Raw genomic sequence first — 19,915 nt, 5'->3', positions numbered from 1 at the left:
CAAGCTGACTCCTTGCCCCAAATTAGGTCATTAGTTCTCATTAACTCAGCACAGACTCCTGTGAATAAAACACTTGCTCTGGGAATGCTGAGGGATAAAGGGGAAATTTGGAAATACCACATTGAGGGGTGGATTTGCAGGAGCTTCCCAGGTGTTTTTGCATTCAGGAGCTACCTGAGATGGTCCTGACAGAGCCTGGAGTCCCTGTGCTGGGAGAGAAGGGCTGCACAGCCTCAGGGAATCTATCCCCACTTTGTCATGAAAAACAGAATAAAGCTGGCTGATCCTGCTTGAAAGGAGCTGCCACTTCCATACACATACGGAGCAGAAATTCTGTGGAATGTCAGAAGTTGGAGAAACATGTATTTAATAAATAATATAAAATGCTTTTTCTGTTAAAATAGAATTCTCGGGTTTATACCTACAGAGCATAGCAACCTTTACATAAACAAAATAAAGCTGAGTCTGTGATGATTAGTTTAACACAAAATAAAAATACAATTTAACAACAGTATTAAAACAGCCAATGTTCCATCCACACAATATGTACACCATGGAATAGAAACCAACAGGAAACAAAAGTAGATTATCTTGAAACTCCTCAGACATTTGGATATACATATCTTCTCTGTATATTTTAGATATCTTCCTTTTTTTTTTTTTTACAATATTAAAATTAATACTATGCTTTGTCAAAATATGCTTTTCAGATTTTTTTTTTTCTCTTTAATTCGTAGAACTGACTCATTCCTTTCATTAATCAACACAACTAGAATTATTTACTGTCTACTGTACACTTCAAACAGTCCTTCCTCCAGGGATATTTCGGGTGCAAACACCTCAGAGGCGGAGGAGCCGTGTCACTGCCACGTGCTGGGAGGTGACACCGCCGTGCCAACGGCCACGGGACATGAATATGGACGTGGAATCAAGGAACCTGGTCCTAAAGCTGACCAGCTGCCAGGGAAAGAGCAACTCAGAGCTCCAGGGATTCCACTCCTCATGATCTGGTTCACTGTAAACCCGAGGGATGACGATGCCGAGTCACCCCAGAGCTGGGGCTGGTCCTGCTCAGGGAACATCAACCCTGAGAGCTCCTCTGGCCACCAGCAGTGTCCACTACGGGCAGGATCACAACCAGAACAAGCCTTTTTTGGCACAAAGCAGCGTCTCCACCTCCTCCACACCGGGCTGCAAACACCTGACATATCTCAAAGCCAAACCCAACCTCACAATTCAATTTCTGGGTTTTCACCCCTTGATGGAAGTGGGAGAGGCAAAACTCCCGCTGCGTTTCCAAAGGGGAGGTGCTGAGTCACAGAATCATGGAATATCCTGACCCACAAGGATCATCAGAGTCCAACTCCTGGCCCTGCTCAGGACAGCCCCAAGAAATTGAGGGAAACTCAAATGTGGCTAAGCCCAGGTCTATCCCCGGAGCTGCTCTCCCTACCTGCCAGGCTTCCCTTCCCAGACACACTTCCAGCTATTATTAGCCTGTTCCAAGATTTTTTGAAGCCTGCTGGGGGGTGGGGGAACATACCAGGAATGTCAATCCCAGCTGGATCCACTCCAGCATTACACCAGCTTCTCTCACAGCAGCATTTTGGGAAGAATCCGTGAGCCTGCAGCTGAGGCTCTACTGGACCAGGGACAAGAACACAAAAAGCTCAAACACAACTAAGAGGAAGAAGTTTTACACTTGGAGAAGTGGATGGCCAACACTTGGATGAAGGATTGGAAAAAAAAACCCACAAAAAACACCCCACAGTAAATGTTTCTTTAACAGCTTTCATGAGTTTGCAACATAATTACCAAATAAACGAGGGGTTCCTAAACACACAGAGACCCTCCTGCAAATGAACACCACCAGGAATCTTTGTCCAAAACAAAAACTTCAGAGACCCTGCTTCCTACAGCAGGAAGGAGCAGTCTGGGGCAGTATCCCAGATTTTTCTGGTTTGGAGGGAGCAATTCCAGCTCTCCCTCCACACCAGCACATCCAGTCACTTCCACAGAGAGCCCTCGTTTCTTACTGGGATCCCAGCTTCGTTCAGGAGTTAGTCCCTGTGATAACCTCTCCTCTCCTAGCTGCACAGTTGGATACAAGTCAAAAAAATACAGCTACTTTAAACTGTCAATAAATCAGCTGGCTTAAGAAATCCAAATCTTTTCCCGCCCCTCCCATCGGGATGGGGCAGCAAGGACCAGGATAACGAGGGTATTCCGGGGCCATCCCAACTCCATCACATTCCAAAATAGATGTATTACCCTAAGTCAATACACAGCCTTCATTTCATACAAAATCTCTGGGTCTGAGGCACAATTTCCCAGCTGATGACCTGTTCCTCCCTCCCTGACATTGGCACCGGAATCTGCTGACAGGGAGTGAGAGTGAAACCCAGCCATGGAAAATAACTGAAGGAGAAGAATGGAACTGATCAGGGACTAAGAAAGTAAAAACAACTTACACAAGAACTGTGAGCAGGTTTTTACACCATCTGAGGGTGATTTTTTCTAAATCAAGGAGGAAAATACGAGCATTGCATGGTATTGTAGGGAAAGCTGAACCACAGCCAGCGGGATGAGACATTTTCTATCCCAAACACTTGTTAAATACCACACACAGAATCATGGAATCATTTAGGTAGGAAAAGACCTCCAAGATCATCAAACACAACCTTTGACCAATCACCTCTGACACTGCTCCTTACAGAGGAGCTGAGATGCTCAACAGGAATGACAGAGAGGCTGGTACTCTTTATACAGAATAATTTGGAAAATAAACGGGGGGGAAAACAAAATCATGGAAAGGAACCACTGACTCACAGGGGGTATTTTCCAGAATGCATTTTCCCTTTGGTGCAGCCCCAGGTGGTCAGTCAAGGTTTGCACAAGCTCTGCAGCAAACCCAGCCCCCATGTAGAAGCAAATAGAGCCACTTTTACTACTTTTCTCCAAGGAACTCTGTGGTGATCTGACAGCCACACAAGCTCGACAAACCACACACAACTTCTGCTCCCACTTACACAGGCACAGCTCCACTGTCTTCAGGGACTGGGAGAGTTGTACCTCTGTAGCTGGGAAGAAAAACCTTCTCTAAGGTGTTCACTGAATTGGAAAAAAAGCTAAGTTCAGCCCTGACCTCTCTCTTACAAACCACCACAACACCCAGGGCTGGAAGCTGTGTCCCAGCTGGAAGCTGTGGGACAGCTCAGGATTTTCCTTTCCTTCAGCAAGACCTTCCACCCAACACACCTGATGCCCCAAGCAGAATTACCATAAACCCAGCATTTGATCAGCTCGTTCTGTCAGTTCCACTCTTACTTTTCCCACACTGGTTTCAATGTGGGCAGTTTGAACTCTTGAGAACAGAAAACGAGAGATCTTTTCCCAAGCCGAGCTGTGATATGTGCACGAACCTCCTGGGCCAGGCTCCAGGGGGAACTGGGGATTTCTGGGGATTTCTATGCTATGGGAACACGCCTGTGTACAGCAGAGGAGGATCCCGAGTCCCAGGACTGAGGAGTGATCCGGAATACGTACCGAGGTACCCACACACACCGGAACCCAGCACATGCTCTACAATGCACTGGATTTGAATCATTTCTTTTTAATTTTTTAAAAAGTGCAGTTGACCTGAAATGGAAAAGAACTGTCTTTATGTTCACTGTAAACTTGTCAAAAGGAATCTGCTCTTTAAAAACTGTGCTAAAATAGTCAATTTATACAACAGAGCACTAGATGAAGCTACCATAAATTCCTCTTCACCAAATTATTACTCTATTGTGTCAGTTATAGTACTGCATATACGTAGAAGAAGCAAAACGGTGGTAGCTACTATTAGTGAGTACAACAAACCCAGGGAATAATTCGAGTTCAACGCTCCCATGAAGTAGCAATAACATTTAAACCACAGGACAGTTAGAATTCAGTACTTTGAAGTGCATCAGAGTCACACTGTTGATCATCAGCAGTATGGAGCAAGGTTATCAGAGAGTCAGCAGTAATGGTCGGGAAGGACACGGCAACACGACAGAGTGAGGGGCACCCACCACGGCCAGGCGGCAGCTCCGGCTCCGTCGGTGCCACCGCGGGAGCGTCACCCAGCCAGCAGCACCCGTGCCACCCCCAGCCCAGGGCCGCCGAGCCAGGGCACGGCAGGGAAAAGCCTCTTCCTTCCATCAGTAGTTCCAGAGGGACGGAGCTCGGCCGGGCCCCGCCGGGGGTGGGGACGCGTGGGAGCAAGGAGCAGCCTCTCCGCTTGGTGACTTCCAGGGGCAGGGTCTCCCCCCCGCCACCCTTGCAGTCTGCACAGCCTCCGGAGACAGAGTCCTGACGTGATCCCACGCTGTAAACATCGAATTCCTCCTCTTGCGAGCACATCCCGCGTCCAGGACTGCACAAAGTCATTCATTCACAAGGATTCTGGGACACTCTGCAGGTTCACCAAGCAGCTCTCCCTGTGGGGACGTGGTCGGTGTCTCCTACAGCCCGTTGCTGTTCCTGTGGCTGAGCGGGGGTTTCGAGAGCTCTACGACTGTGGAGCGGGATTTATTGAGGAACTTTGGAGCCCGGCGCAGCAACCTCTGGGCTTCAGTGAAAGCCTCTGTCAGCTCTTTTTTCCACTGAACAAACTCGGGGTCGCTCTGCAAGAGACACAGAAGCAGTTTGGCACTTCATCCTACGCGGCCAACAGCATCTTCTCGCTCAGACAGCACTTTAGGGAAGTTATTTTAATTTTCCGAAGGAATGAGCAACTTGGGTATTGCCCACGCGCAGCCCTTGGCTTCTCCATCACCCCAACGAAGGCTGGTACAATGTTTTGAGGACTTGAGCACTTCCCCCTTCCACACAGCAGCTCCCCACAGTGACACATGAGCCAACGAGGCCCTTGGAGCACACGGAGTTTGAGCAGTTTGGGAGCTTTTAGCTATTTAATAAACTGAACTCGTTTTGGCCCAAATACCACTGAAATCCATGACAGGAACTGGCACAGCTGCAGGTTTCCTGCTTTCAAAACTCGACTGTGATAAACACTTCAGCTCTGCTTCACCAAGTGCCTTAGTTAACATGCAACAGGATGACCTGAAAAACTTGTCAATTGTTAATCATATGCAAAACAATCTGATCAAGTTATCAAAAAACAAGTCTTACCTCACACTGTAGGACAAACTGTTTTCCTCCTTTAATTCTCAGTAAGATGCATTTCTTATCTTTAATTTGTGTTTCTTCAACAGATACTATTTGTTCCATTGTCAGCAGATTTTGCTGCAGCATGTGGAAAAGAGCAGAGAATTAATTGAAAAAAAACCCACCTGTTGCCCATCAAATAAAGCCACTATCTCATTTTCCTGGACTACCCACATGAATTAAGTTATGAACATTAAGAGTCATTACACAAACATTTATTTCTGAAGGCTGGGTCATCAACTAAAGATAGACAGGAAGGTAAGAGAGATTTACAAGGGGCTTGGTTGCTTCAATAGTGACAACGAAATATCAGCTCTAAAAGCCAGTAATGACAGCACGAAATAAGAATCTACAAATAGGTGTGTCTGCAAACAGAATATTCACTATTTCCCCTCAAGAGCTGCATATAATTTGATACATTTTTCAAGCATTACTGTTATTTTATTACAAAAAAAAAAAAAAAACAAAACAAAAACCAAAGCCAATCTTACTATTTCAAAGAGCTGAAAGGGAATATTTCAGCACTGAACACTGACAAAGAGAACATACACAGCAGTGTGCAGGAAAACTCTCCCTATGGACTGCAGAGGACACAATGTCTTAAATTCCAAACCTTTCCTTAACTTAAATATACAATTTATCTGCCCTGCACATGAGCACAGCTGGGCTACACTACAGCCACTATAGCATTTTCTTGGAAACAAAATGCTATAGCATTTGTCACCTTACCAGTTTGTGTTTTTTTGTATAAATAGTCCAGAGGTCCTAAATGAAAAACAACACCATCAACTACCAAAATCCTTTAAAAACACGACAAAACAGAGCAAACAGGTTTCTCAAGACAACTTTATGTCTCCTCTGTGCAGTGTGAGCTACCCCTTAACTACAGTGAGACTCGAGAGAAGTTACTCAAATCCACTGGGCTTTTAACTCAGAGAAAACTCCTTCCCCAGGAGAACTCCTGGGCACTCCAGGTGTGTCTCACTTCCAGCTGCCTTCCACCACAGCTCCCCAGGGCCCCTCACTCACCCGGGACTCTCCTTCTCCTCGCCACTCCAGCCGGTTGGGGAAGAGGTAAAAGTAACGCCGCTGCCACTGAGTCAGGAAGGGGTTCCCCAGCTTGAGCATGTATCCATGCATGATACAGTCCTTCCCCAGGGCATAATCTAAACCAAGAGGAGACGTTAGCAAAGCCACAGGAGGTGCAGCCTAAAGCATTCTGCGTGAGCTCTGTGAGGAGGGGACGGAGCCCCGGACCCGCCGTGCCCTCAGCAGGTTCAGATCACACACACAGCCCCAGTTCTGCCCTAACTACACAGCTGCTGTGGCTGCAGAGCAGGGATCAAGGACAGGACTTGGCTCTTAAAGAAGTATTTCACTGGAGGAGTTCATTAAAAGCATTTGCTCTCCAAAGTTTGGGGGTTTGATGCAACACCCCCGTGCAAGCTGCAGTTTGCTGTGCAAAACCTCCTAGGGCCCTTCCCAACTCCTGGGCAGGAAATCAAATCCCACAGACTGGGAAGGTGCTGAGGCCCTGGCACAGGGTGCCCAGAGAAGTTGTGGCTGCCCCATCCCTGGAAGTGTCCAAGGCCAGGTTGGACAGGACTTGGAGCAACCTGGGCTAGTGGGAGGTGTCTCTGCCCATGGCAGGGGGTTGGAACTGGATGGGCTTTAAGGTCCTTTCCAACCCAAACCATTCCAGGACTCTGTGATTCCATGAATCTCTTTCCAAAGCCTGATGTCATCATTCAGCATTTCAAAACATTAAGAAACATCTTAAGCAACACGACAGTGATCAAACGAATCCTAACAACTCCCAGGAATGACAGCAACAGGAGACTGTGGAACTCCAAACCCAGGAATTACTACCTAGCAGCAAAAGATGAGAGAAGTGTAAGGACAGATTACCTTCCTCGTGGCCAAGCTGCTTATTTTTAGCCCTTTTTCTGGCCTCAATTTTATCTGTGTCTGCATTTACTGCATCATAAACAGTTTCTGCTACTTCTTGCTGCCAACGCTCCGATATTACCAGAGGGAAGTTCTTATATAACTCCTGGTCACTATCAAGCAACTTGCAAGAGAAAAACAACAAAAAACCCATCATTTTAATAACTTTCACTATTCTTATCCCCAACAGTTAATAGTTACCCATGCAACAGTATTATTTGACAAGATGGATTGAACTCAAACCTTCACAAAACAGACAGATGCAAGCAAGAGAAGCACAGACACTAATTGAAGCAAAGATATTAATTTATGTGCAGAGAACAGGCCACCTGCTCAAAACTTGTTTGGATGGATAGCTCTAAAATCCTCAGCATTGTCCCATAATGCTCTCCAGACTTCACATTTCAATAATTACTCCAATGGAAGCAGCAGCATTCTTAACTTTGTTGCACCAAAACTTCCTCAGCACAAAAATTCCCTGAATAACTGATAAGACACCTTTCCCACAGCAATGCCTTCCATGCTTCCACAGCTTGGCTTTATTTCCTTAATAATTAACCCTCAGAATTCATCAGCATGTGCTGCAGACCTCAATTTCCCTGCTATAAGGATTCTTTTCCCCACTAATCCTTGGAGAATGTAAACTGAATTGCACTGAAGAAAATTAGGAACAAATTCCACACCCAAAGGGTTGTCCAGCACTGAGCTGGGCAGTGGTGGAATGCCCATCCCTGGAGGGGTTTAAAGCCACGTGCATGCAGCACCAACACCTGTAGGAGCAGCACTGGCTTAATTCCCCTACTGCAGTCAGGCCAGACACTCCTGGAACAGATATTCTCCTCCTTTTCAGAGATCCATGGCCACTTCCCAGCAGGAAAATACACACCCAGAAGACCTCTCTGCAATTGCAAGGACTCCCTGGGGCACCCAAGGAAGGGGGAAAAGACCCAGGCATCCCCTGCTGGCTCCCCCCGCCCCGTAACCCCAAAGCTCACGTGCTCTACTCGGGGCCACAGGACATTCTGCAGGATAAATATAATCCCAGGGGGCAGGGAGGAGAGCAAGGTGTTCTAACTTGAACAGAGAGGGCTCCTGGCACCTCGCTGGCAGCTGACTCAGGCAGGAACCATCCCGTCCCCTCTGGACGCCTGTGACACCCGGGGAGGCTGTGCTATCCCTCCCTGATTCACCCCCAGGGGTAAATTTATCCCATAGGCAGCCTGAGCTGTGGGATTCTGAGTTCACACTGGAGATGACACAGCACTGACCTGATGATAATTCACATGAAGTGACAAGGATTTCTCACTAGATCATCTCATTGAGAATATCTGATCCCCTCAATAAATAAAAAGACCGCCCGGTTCCTCCTTGCAAAAAAATGTTCCTCTGAATTCTGGCATTCCAGAATTACAGGAGGCTGGAATCCTGCCAGGCTAACATTGATGCTGAAAATGTGGAATTTTCTGGGATAAAGAACATCCTGGGCTCTGTGCACTTTTCTGTGCCAGCTTCTGTCACCACAGCCGGTGACACTGACAGACGAGCTCCTTTTTAGGCTCAGCGAGTACTTAATGGGGCTTTTTGCTTATAAAGTTTAGAACAATTAGTTTCCCTCCTGACTCACTTCTGTAATAACAATAACAAGGTCTGATCTACTGCAGAAATGGGGGATGAAAACAATGAAGAGCACTGACCCCAAGCCCTGCTGTCCAAAGTCCCAGGGAAACTTCAGAGAGTGGAGGAATTCACAGTGGGGTCACCCCTTCGTGTGAGTCCCAAAGGGGCCAGCAGCTTTAACTTCTCTTTTTTTATCATTTATATTATTCTCATTACATTTTGGATAATACCAGAACCTGAAAATCTCTTTTACCATTTTTTTAACTTATGACATTGTTACTATCAACATAGTTTGTCATTTTTAAGAGCTTTCCCCACCACTCTCTGACCACTCAACTGTTAAAATAATGTTTAGCTCCATTTCTCCAAGCCACCAGAAATAAATCACAGCTTTTAAAGACACAAACCATAAGGTACTCTAAAAAATCTGAAGCTTCCCCAATTGCTTCCTGACCATTTGAAACATTTCCTTTATCCCATAAAACTTTTGGTAAGAAAAGTAGACTTCAGTTAATCTAAAACCATGAGGACTTGGGAACCAGCCCAAGGTACCAGCACAGACTGAATTTCCCAGCCTGAAGGAATTCCTTGCACATCCAGAGCCCTGAAGCAAAGGAATGCCACACACACACGGAAAGCCAAGCACAGCAGTCCCAGTGCCACCCTCCACCACTGAGAGCTGGGTACCTTAATGCCTTTAGTGTCCTCTTCATCAAACGAGCCAATATCAAAGGCATCTGCTGCATTGACTTCTCCCCGGGGAGGAATCAGGGGGGGAGGGTACTAGAAATTAAAAGCAGCATCATTAAAGACAAATTAATGGGCATTATTTAACTCCATTCTGTAGTTATGCACAGCCTTTTGATTTTTTTGCACAGATTACACTCGACCGTGCCAGCGTGTCCCCCTTGGAATTAAACTTCAGTGCAAAGTCGTTGCCACTTCTTTTAATTAAAGCTCCTTCAAAAATTTGGGGATAAAACTCCCCAGTTCAGAGACAGCAAAGGAAAGGAAACCATGAAGTCACTTGACCCCAGAAATGTAACAACTCACCCCTAACAAGCAGGAAGATCTGTAGTAATGAATATTCATCAACAACCCTCCCTGTATTTGTGTGAGCGAGCAATGTGCTGGGCACTGCGACCCTCGAGTATTCTGCTCAGTACCTGTTTGGGTTTATTTTCCTTTCACTGCTTTAGCAAGTAAGCCAAAATTACTGTCTTCATGCTTTACCTTCTGTAAATAGACTTGCTGCCAATCAATGCCTTTGAAGAAAGGATGTTCCTTTACTTCTTGTGCGCTGCAAAACAGAAGTGACTGAAGTCAACAAAGGGAGGGGCTTTTCAAGTGGATTCAAGAAACACAAAGCCTTCAAAGGTCACATTTCTATCACTTGAGAGTATCGGGGAAACGCTTTTTTTGTAAGAAAAACATAAGAATTCTTCAGTAAGCAACAGGAGAGAAGATTTTCATGTGGAAACACTTGGAATAGTGCTCTAGGGCTGGCAGGCAACAACTCCTGATGGCACTCCATCATTTCCAACAGCAAACAGTGTTCCTCTGTTGTCAGATCCCAACACTGATCTGTGTCAATCCCAAACACTGCTCTGTGTCAGATCCCAAACAAGGATCTGGGTAAGATCCCAATACTGCTCTGTGTCAGATCCCAAACATGGATCTGGGTAATCCCAATACTGCTCTGTGTCAGATCCCAAACATGGATCTGTGTCAGGCCCCAAACACTGCTCTGGGTCAGATCTCAAGCACGGATCCTTTGGCGGATCCCAATCACTACCTGTTAATAACCACATTGCTCCACACCATTTCACATTACACAAATTCTATGGGAAAATAATCAACTACTCTTGTTAGGCCCCAGGGAAAAGCAATCTCGGGTCGTTATCAAAGAGTGCTCCAAGACAAAATCTCCCACTGGAATTAGAGCCAGCCCCAGGCTCAGGTGTGACCATTATCTGTTATCACACACCCCAATGGTTTCCCAACAGTTGTTTACTCCCCTCCTTTTCTCTCCCAGTCTCACACTGGATTTTGAAGCAGGAGATAACAATTTCATGAACAGCTACAAGCAAGGTGAGCTTGGCAGGAGCAAGGAGTGTTTTGTAGTCAAGAAACAAAACAAAAGCTCTTTTCCTTAGAATAATGAAGTGACACAGGCAACACCAGCAATATTCACAGCTTTTTGCTGGGTGGTTTTGGGATTGGGTTGGGGGCTTTTTTTGTATGTAATATGCTCCTATCATTACAGATACAATAAAAGCAATAAATTTTTCCCTATCAGTATGTCTGAGTCAAGTCATATGATCTCATGCCAAAACAGATCAGGCAAAACCAGAAAAACAACCGAGGGATGAGAAGGAGGAACACCACCCAATGCAAGCATGACTGCAGGGATCTCAGGGGAAGGCTTTAAGGACAGAAATTGTCCAAAAAACATGTCCAAACCAAAGGAAGCTGAAATGTAATTCCATGCAGCAGCACTTTTTCATGTTCTCTTTCCAAAATTAAAATCCGCACAACAGGAAGCAGATTTTCACTTGAAACGAGTTCACTCATTGACAGAGAAGTGGAAATTTTTCAAGGCAGAGGTCCAAGGAGAAGACAACACCTACCTTCTTCCTTGGCATCCAAGCCTCTTGCTCACATCCCGCTGCAGGAGCCCTTCCAGAAGGGACTTCAGCTCGGGAGAAAAGGAATCCGGGAGCTCCACATTCTGTGGAGAAAGGAAGTACAAAGAGATATTCCAGGATGGAAGTGGTGTGTTCTGCTTTCTTGTCTCTGATGGTGTTTGTTAACTGCTCTGCCATGTGCAGATACAGGTCTCTGGGAGAGCAGGGGGTGCAGTTTTAGTTTGAGGGGCAATGGGAGCTGGGGGAACACGGGGATGTCACTGAGGCCAGGCCTTACCACGGTGAGCGTCATCCGGTCGATCTCGTGCTTATCTTTGGTTTTGTGCTGCCTGAAAGGGCTGTGCCTGTGGAAAGAAGAAAAAAAACAAAACACTAATAAATGTAAAGCCACAGCATATCGGGGTAGTTCAGCTGTGGCAATGCCAGGAAAGAGTGGAGCATCTTGTTAGTTCCATCCTTCCCCCTCATCAATCCTGTCCTGCAGAACAATCTGATCCACAGGAAGGTGAGCAAAAAAGCTGGGTAATTCTTAAACAGTGATCTGGCCTTAAAGATGTGTTTCAAACGCCTCACCAATTACATCTGTCTCCCAAAAACCTGAACAGTTCTCAACTAACAAGGGAACCCCAAACAGCCATCACCCACAGGGATTTAAATCCATGGATTTCTATAGGGAAGCTGAGCATGACCCACTGAACTCATCATTCCCTTCATGGAGAGTAAGGAGATAAGAGAGAAGGTAATCACAGATCCCACAGCATCAGGCACTGGGAAGATATCTGATGGTATCTAGTAAATTATCAGCTTTATCCCTTTCCTGCTTTATAATTCTGGTTTGAGTTTGAATTTTCCTCTAAGCTATGGAAGACTGTGGCACATTAGAGATTTATCACACAGTCCTTCATGAAAGAAAGAAGCAGCATTGTAGTAAGAGATATTTTAATTACATTTAGGACATATTCCCTGCTTCTTTTCTTCAAAACCTTGAGGGGATGATTATTTTTTTGAAATCAAAATGTTACTCACTTATCAATTCCATTAATTAGCTATTCTAAAGCATTCTGCCTTGCCACATGGCTGAGTGTACCAGCATGTTTCAACTGGAGACCTGCTACTCCCAAGTTATTTTCCTTTTATCCTCAAAAATGTTCTGATTGATGGATGCAATGGACAGACCAGGACTTCAATATTTCTCTTTTTAGCATGACAGGTAAATGGTTCCCACACAGCCTCATGTACTCTGACAAGGAGGCTCTGAGTAGATCAGGGAAGAAAATGATTCACTGGAAACTTATGGGCAGATTCTTTGCCAGACTAAATTTACCAAACACCAAGAAATGGCACCATGTGCCCAGCCCTTGTTTTGGGATGTGTTTAATTGGCTTCAGAACAGATGAGGAACCAGGAGTTCACCGTGAATAATGCTCTGGCTTCTGGCTGAGCACTGATACCACCCTGAACATCTCTGCCAGGGAGAATCACAGCCCAAAGACCAGCAATTTAAACACTTCTTTCTCTATTTGCACCCTTACATAGCCCTTTTTGTGCACAATTACTGTTAAACTGATACAGCTCTGCAGTTCAATTCACAAGTCACGCACTAACCTTCCTTTGTACAGTGTCTGGATGGAGATAAAAGCTTATAATTAATTATGTGTGAGGACACAGGATGACCTAATGATCAATCTTTGCAGAGAAGCACTGTGAAAAGCCTCAGATTCTTCTGGTTTGCCATTAACATCGAGGATGCCATTTTCAACAAGCAGTTGCCCATCAGTGCTTGTTGACTGCTCAAATAAATCCCATGGTATTAATCAATTCTAGACACGTAAGTTTAATGAGAAGGTAATTGCTGACAAAGCTGTAATTACCGTGGACCTTTGGACACTGATAAGGTAACAGGCCAGAGTCAGCAAATGGAAGGATCCACACTTTGTACCTGCCCCAAACCCTGCAGGAGGGAAGGCTGAGTAGCACACAACAAGGGACCAGTGCAGCCAAGAGCTTCTCCACCACACCACATCTCAGCTTAACATGAAGCCCACGATTTAACAGGGCTGCTTCGTGCACTCCAAGGAATAACATCCCAGCATTTAAAACACTACCAGCTGCCAAGAGAGGAGTAAACTGCTGTCAGCAGCAGTTCAAAGAGCACACAGAGGACCTGCCTTCCTCATGTCCCACATGTGTAGCCACTACAGGGAGCAGGGCTTGGGTTTGGTTTGGAAGGAATAGCCTGGTTTTGTCTCACATGAGGATGTGGGTCAGCCCTGAGGGATCATTTCAGACAACCTGTGACACATGATGTCCTGATATTCCAAGGGATGCCCACAGAGGCCCCCAGGCTCCCAAAGGCAAGGCAGGAGCCCCACTCACCCCCTCAGCAGCTTGAAGAGCATGCAGCCCAGGGAGAACCAGTCGGCACTGCTGTCGTAGGCCGTGCCCTTCTGCAGCACCTCGGGGGCCATGTACCCGTGGGTTCCTCTGCAGAGCACAACAGCACAGAACATTAATTACATCCAACACTATCACTGGAAACAAAATTATTCAATGTTCTCTCAGTAAGACAGCCCAGTTTGGAAAGAATTCATTTTAACGATTTTATTTTGCTTCCAATGGGTTTCATGTGTCACCTGGGTGAGCACAGGACACTCCTGAGCTCAGCCCTGGGCACCACTAGAAGCAGCCACCAGGTATTGCTTTTACCCTTGACATACTCAAAACATATGGACTTTTTTCAAGAAGCTACTGAATTGCAAATCTTTTAAGGTGTGACAGGCTGGAGTTTCCCTTTTTGCATAAATTCTGAGACTAAATCACGGCAATTGAGGACTTCAGAATAAAATGTGCCAGGTAAGATGTAAATCCACACACAACTCTGGGAATTCAGGTCCTAGTTAAATCCTGATGGTAAGTGGCAGAAAGGAACATCACTTGCCTCCAGTTCCAAGAAGATCCAGAAAGACAAAGGCACAATAAATCCAGGATTTTAGTCAGTTTGGGAATATTTAATTACCAGGTTGGGACAATTAAAGCAATCTGGTACTTTAACTCAGTCGGGTTCTTCTCTGAGCAGTGAATCATCCCAAAATAATGTGTCATCTCCCAGCCATGCCTACACATCAGCTGCTACAACTGTGTAGGAAAACAGGGAGAGGAGTCCGAAAAACCTCATTAGAGCCTCCAGCTCAGCAAGCCTGGACCACACAAGTGTCACTCCTCCCCTTCAAGCAAAGTTAAATTATAAAGACAAATTCAGGATGTACTTAGCACTACCTGTATGTGCAGCAGAGCTCCCAGATATAATACTTACACACTGGCATGTGGCTTCTTTTTGGAAAAGTCACAAGCCAGTCCAAGGTCTGATATCCTCACGTGCCCATGTTCATCCAGCAGGATATTTGCAGGCTGGAAACCAACACAGGGAGGTGAGAGCTTGGTATTCCTCAGCTGACACAAGTGCAAACTCTCACAGCACAGCAACTCAAACATCAATACTCCCTGGTAATTGGTAATTGCCCTTTTTTTATTTAACATCACTAGACCAGGCACTTTCCAGATAAAAATCTACATTCTCACAGAGCACTACCATCAACTCCACAGGTTATGAAAGACTGAACACCAGAAGAGAACAACCAGGCAGGGTTTGAAACACAAAGCAGGTAATAAATGAATAATCCATTCTGGCCTCAAGCTGCTTTTGGTTTCTTCACAGCAGGGTCTGTGTGTGGCTCTCACACCTTTTATTCTCAGTCTCTGGGTAGACTTTAATCCCCTTGGGCTGTCACTTGGTTCAGGGACCCTTCTCTGGGACCTGTCCTCAACTTCCCAGCTGTCACACCCCCCAGCAACTCCCCTGCTGTTGTCCCCCACCACACACACAGAGGCCTCTTTCAGGGCTCCCAGAAACACAGTAGATCCTCTAAATTATTCCCATCAGGGAGATAAGTAACACTGCACAGGATTTACTGTGACCCCCAGGAAGCCTCTCCCAGGCTAGTTAAATTGGATAATGGCACAGATTAGAACGACTTTGAAACCTTATTACGAAAACCAGGCAGATAAAGAAATAATCCTGCCAAGGAAAGGTTTCAGATAAGGTAATCCATGAAGTTATCCACGGGCCTGTGTGGATGCAGGCACCCACCAACCATTACCTTCAGGTCTCTGTACACCACGAAGCGATTGTGCATGTGCTCTAGCCCCAGGATGATTTCAGTAGCATAAAACCTCATCTCTTTTTCAGAAAACACTCCGTGCTGGGAGAGGTGGTAGTGCAAATCTCCTCCTGAAACGAGAAGAATTGAAATGTAACTAAATGCACAGTAAAATCTTACCCTGCAGGCAGACAGGGTGACACTGTGGGGGAACAGCACAGCTTCTGTAGGTTCTTATCACCTGTGGAGCACACAGCCCCACCCTCTGCAAGTCTGTCTGGTGACAAAATAGCTGAGAAAGTTCATACAGAGATTTCATCAGTCTGAAACTCCATTTTAAAATGCATTTATTTCATAAACATTTGCATTCAGTGACTAATCCAGCAGAGGACTTCCACCCAAGCAAAAGGCTGTACCACACATTGGTTTGTGAGAGCTGAATAAATCAGCTCATAGAGCAGCCCAGGCTTGAGGGACCAACCATCTCAACAATCCTCCTGCCAAAATTCCTGTAACATCATCATCATCATCATCATCATCTGCACAAGTTTTGCTTACCATTCATGAGGTCCAGAATGAAGCAGAGCTTGTCAGGGGTGTGGAAGGCATAGGTCATACAGACTATAAAAGGGCAGTCCTGCAAGGGAAGAGCAAAGAGGTTTCACCTCAGGCAATGAGCAAAGTGTGACTTAGGAAAGCTAAAAATACATCTGGTATTTTTCCTGTGCTATTTGCCAGTATTCCCAAGTTCTATCCTCACTCCTGAAATGCAGCTATGCTGGTAACCCCTGTCCCCCTGGGAGGGCCCTGCCCAGGTGACAGGGAAGGTGTTTGGCTCCCAGCAGCATTTCCAACAGAGGATTGAAGGAATGTGAACACACCAGGCAGGAAGTTGGGATTCTGGGGTGTTACAATGGCCAGGAAGCAGCAACAGCAACGTCCAGATGGTGTAAAACCCACAACACGAGGTGGGTGGGAGCAGCTTTAGGAGGTCAGAGCAGAGCAGCCAGGGCAGGGATGGGTTACACCCCACCTCCAGATGCACCTGGAACCTCAATTCACCCCATGTTTAAGACAAGCAGCCATAAAAAATTCCATTGAAAAACACATCTTTATTCCCAGTGTCCTGGTACCTCCAGTACACACATTCAAAACTCCACGGCAGCAGCTGGCAGATCTTCCTCTGCACTGGGCCTGTGCTGGATGCAAGGGCTAATTCATAATTATGGAATTGCTGAGGTTGGAAAAGCCCTCTGAGATCATCGAGTCCATCCCCCAGCACTGCCAAGGCCACCACTAACCCATGTCCCCAAGTGCCACATCCACACATCTGTTAAATCCTTCCTGGGATGTGACTCCACCACGGCTCTGGGCAGCTGTGCCAGGGCTGGAGAACCCTTTCCAGGAAGAATGGAACTGCTTTGGTCCTGCTGGCCACACTATTGCTGATACAAGCCAGGAGGCTCTTGGGGCTGGCTATCACTTCATCAACTTCTCCAAAGCCATATGGGATGGAATCATGGAATGCTTTGGGTTGGGAGGGACTTTAAAGCCCATCTTGCTCCAGATGGGCAGGGACACCTTCCATGGAAGGCTGTGGTACAAAACCAGGGCTGTGTGGTGAGTCTGCAGTGAACCCTCCAGGAATGGCTGTGCTGCCCCATCCCACATCTGATCCCAAAGCTCCAAGGGGGGCAGGGAGACGATCCCAGAGGAGACACCCTGCAGGAAGCAGAGCGTGGCCTCACGTGACTCCACCAACGTGCTCAGCATTGCAGGATGGACAAGGGAAAGCTCTGGGAATCTCTGACAGGAACTCGCTCCCTTCCCAATTTAGAAACAGCAAAACACGGCGGCCTTGGGCAGCGCGGGGCCGGCTCCGGAGAGAGGAAAGGGAGGGACAGGGACACTTCAGAGCCCCTTCATCCTTCCATGAGGCTCAAATACAAAGCTTTATAGACCTGACTGTAAGCCCAGGGATCCCCACAGTGCTTGGGTACATCCTGCCCTGCTCCAACCCAACTGCACTTTATGTTTTGCTCACCCCAAACACTCCCTGCAGAGGGGAGGGATGGGTGTGAAACACCTGCACAACATCCAGGAAGAAAAGCCAATGGCCCTACAAATAAGGAGCCTGATGTGGTGTCTAACACAAGATACCACCTCTGGTTATGAACTCTGTGCTGGGGACTATTGCAGCTGCCACTTAACTTCACAACAGCAGCTTGAGCAGAATTATTAACTTAATTTCCTGCATCGACTGGGTAATTCAGAAGTGTCCCCAAGCAGGACTCCTAAAATTTCAGAGCAATCTAATTACCCAGAAGGATTTAGTGGCAGAATTTAAACACCACACATAGACAAATAAAAGGGTTTTTTCGACACCAGAACATAGCTTGCCTCTATTTTTATGGATTTGAAAAATAAAAAGTTATCTGGAAGTGTAAATGTGATGCATAACTCATTTTTGTGGAAGCATTCCTAATTTCATCATTACCCTTTTCTCTGCTCACAGAGAGAAAAACTGTACTGCAGTATTTTCCTGACACAAAAACCACAGCAAAGAGTATTCTACAGCATAAAAATTTTTTAAAATCCACCCTACAGTTATTTTTTTAAAGGACACATAAAGCAATAAAACCAATCTCCCAGGAGAGCAATTCTTCATTGCAGTCAAGTTTCTGCTCTGATGAAAATAAGCAACATTATGACATTAACATGTGAATTAAGACCAGTTTGGAAAGAGTTCCTTACATCCAAACAATCCTGGATTGAGTCCAGAGAACTGCTGAAGTCAAGTTTGTGGCAATAAATCAAGTGGAAGGAAAAAAAATATTAGAGCAACCATAAAAAAATGCAGAAATGTGATATTTTAAAGACATTAGCACATTAAAAAGTGCTCTAGGAGGAAACCTTTGGTTCTGACTCTTCCCTGAAAGCCAAGCACTCGGCTTTGGGGGCACAAAGTGACAGCAAAGAGGGGACAAAGGTGCTCAGAGCACAGAGCAGCTGTGCCCCATTTTAACTGGAGGGCAGCTCTGCCCTGAGGCATCACTCAAAGATGTGCCAGTCCCTGCCTGAAACACGTGAAAACCAAGTACCAGTTCTGCTCCAAAAACCCCAATTACTGATCTCAGACCCACCTCACGGTGGGCAGGACTCCTGGGGTGTCCTGGGCAGGGATAACTGAGGATGTTCTAGGATTCTGTGATTGTATTTATCATCCCTTGGAGGGAGTCTTGAATCCAGCCATTAGTCAATTATCTCAAGAAGATCTGGATAAGGCAGCTGAAGTGCTGAGGTTTTTCAGAAGGAAAAAACTGGGAGCCACAACAGAGAGAAGCCCTGCACGGCCCCTGGTCTTGCAACAGACAGATGGAATGACCCCCTCCTACCCTCAGGAAAAGATTCATGGAATAACCACTTCCTTCCACAAACAGCACCTTGGGGCTGGCTGGTTTCACAGGGTCCATCACCGCCTTGGTGATTTCCATGTTCCAGTTTTCTGAACAGAAATTAGGCAAATATTGGCTACTACAGAAATTAAATATTTAAAAGAAAGTAAACTCTTTTCCCTACTCTGTGACCTTCCAAGGATTTCACAATGCCTTTCCAGCCTGAAGGTCTGTGTGGGAGGGGAAGACGGGGCCTGTGCCTTGCAGAAGAGGAAACCCAAAGCTCAGTGACAGTTTGTCCCCATTACACCACAGTGACACAGCAAAGGTACCAAGGGAGACTGAGCCCTGCAGAGCCCAGTTTGGTGCCACCAGACCCATCCAAGAGGCTCCAGATGCTCTGCAGAGGTGCCCGTTGTACTCCTGAACCCATGGAAAGCTGCTCTCACCACGCAGCCACGACCGACTCCAGCATGGGAGCTCCCTGCTCCAGGAGTGCTGGGGAATGCCAGAGCTTTAGGTGGATTAACAGAACTGATTACACAAGCAGCTGTGTCATCTGCACAGCTGTTATTTGCAGAGACATCTGGATTCCCAGTTAAGTGACTAATTGTACTGTGATGAACTTCCCAGTTCCATTCTGCTCTGGGCAGTGCAGAACTCCTGTCCCTGGGCACAGCACGTGCCACTCCAGCCCCCCAGCTTCTATTCAGGGATTGAAGGAATTCTCTTATTCCACCACTTTCAAACCTATCTCATCCTGCATATTCCAAGTGCTCCAGCCTCTGCTATCCAGGTGTACCTGACCTGAATGAGCAGTACTTTGTACAAAACCTCTCTTCAAAGTCTTTCAAATTCCTGAGAATCTGAAAGAAATGTCACTCTAACGAGCTGACAATCCTTAATGAAAGAAATAAATGGTTCCTCCTGCTGCTCCCCCTGCTCAAAGCCCCACTGT

At 46.2% G+C, this 19,915-nt stretch overlaps 1 protein-coding gene across 2 annotated transcripts in view; it reads right to left on the bottom strand.

Annotated features, from left to right (window-relative positions):
- Positions 1 to 343: 343 nt before the first annotated feature.
- The window catches only part of GRK3 (G protein-coupled receptor kinase 3), a 58,651-nt gene continuing 39,079 nt past the window's right edge, over positions 344 to 19,915 (bottom strand). For both annotated transcript variants that reach the window (XM_082293246.1, XM_082293247.1), the window contains 12 exons: positions 16,121 to 16,199; positions 15,563 to 15,693; positions 14,719 to 14,813; positions 13,782 to 13,889; positions 11,683 to 11,749; positions 11,388 to 11,488; positions 9,991 to 10,057; positions 9,445 to 9,540; positions 7,102 to 7,264; positions 6,223 to 6,359; positions 5,158 to 5,271; positions 344 to 4,649 (listed from right to left, as the gene is read on the bottom strand). In XM_082293246.1, coding sequence (XP_082149372.1) covers positions 4,488 to 4,649; positions 5,158 to 5,271; positions 6,223 to 6,359; positions 7,102 to 7,264; positions 9,445 to 9,540; positions 9,991 to 10,057; positions 11,388 to 11,488; positions 11,683 to 11,749; positions 13,782 to 13,889; positions 14,719 to 14,813; positions 15,563 to 15,693; positions 16,121 to 16,199 — 1,320 coding nt within the window. In that variant the 3' untranslated portion in view covers positions 344 to 4,487. The remainder of the gene's footprint in view (positions 4,650 to 5,157; positions 5,272 to 6,222; positions 6,360 to 7,101; positions 7,265 to 9,444; positions 9,541 to 9,990; positions 10,058 to 11,387; positions 11,489 to 11,682; positions 11,750 to 13,781; positions 13,890 to 14,718; positions 14,814 to 15,562; positions 15,694 to 16,120; positions 16,200 to 19,915) is intronic.

This window comes from Coloeus monedula, assembly GCF_965178545.1.
Source record: "Coloeus monedula genome assembly, chromosome: 18".
Taxonomy (NCBI): domain Eukaryota; kingdom Metazoa; phylum Chordata; class Aves; order Passeriformes; family Corvidae; genus Coloeus; species Coloeus monedula.
The sequence above is the reverse complement of the archived record's forward strand: the minus strand, read 5'-3'. Positions and strand labels throughout refer to the sequence as shown.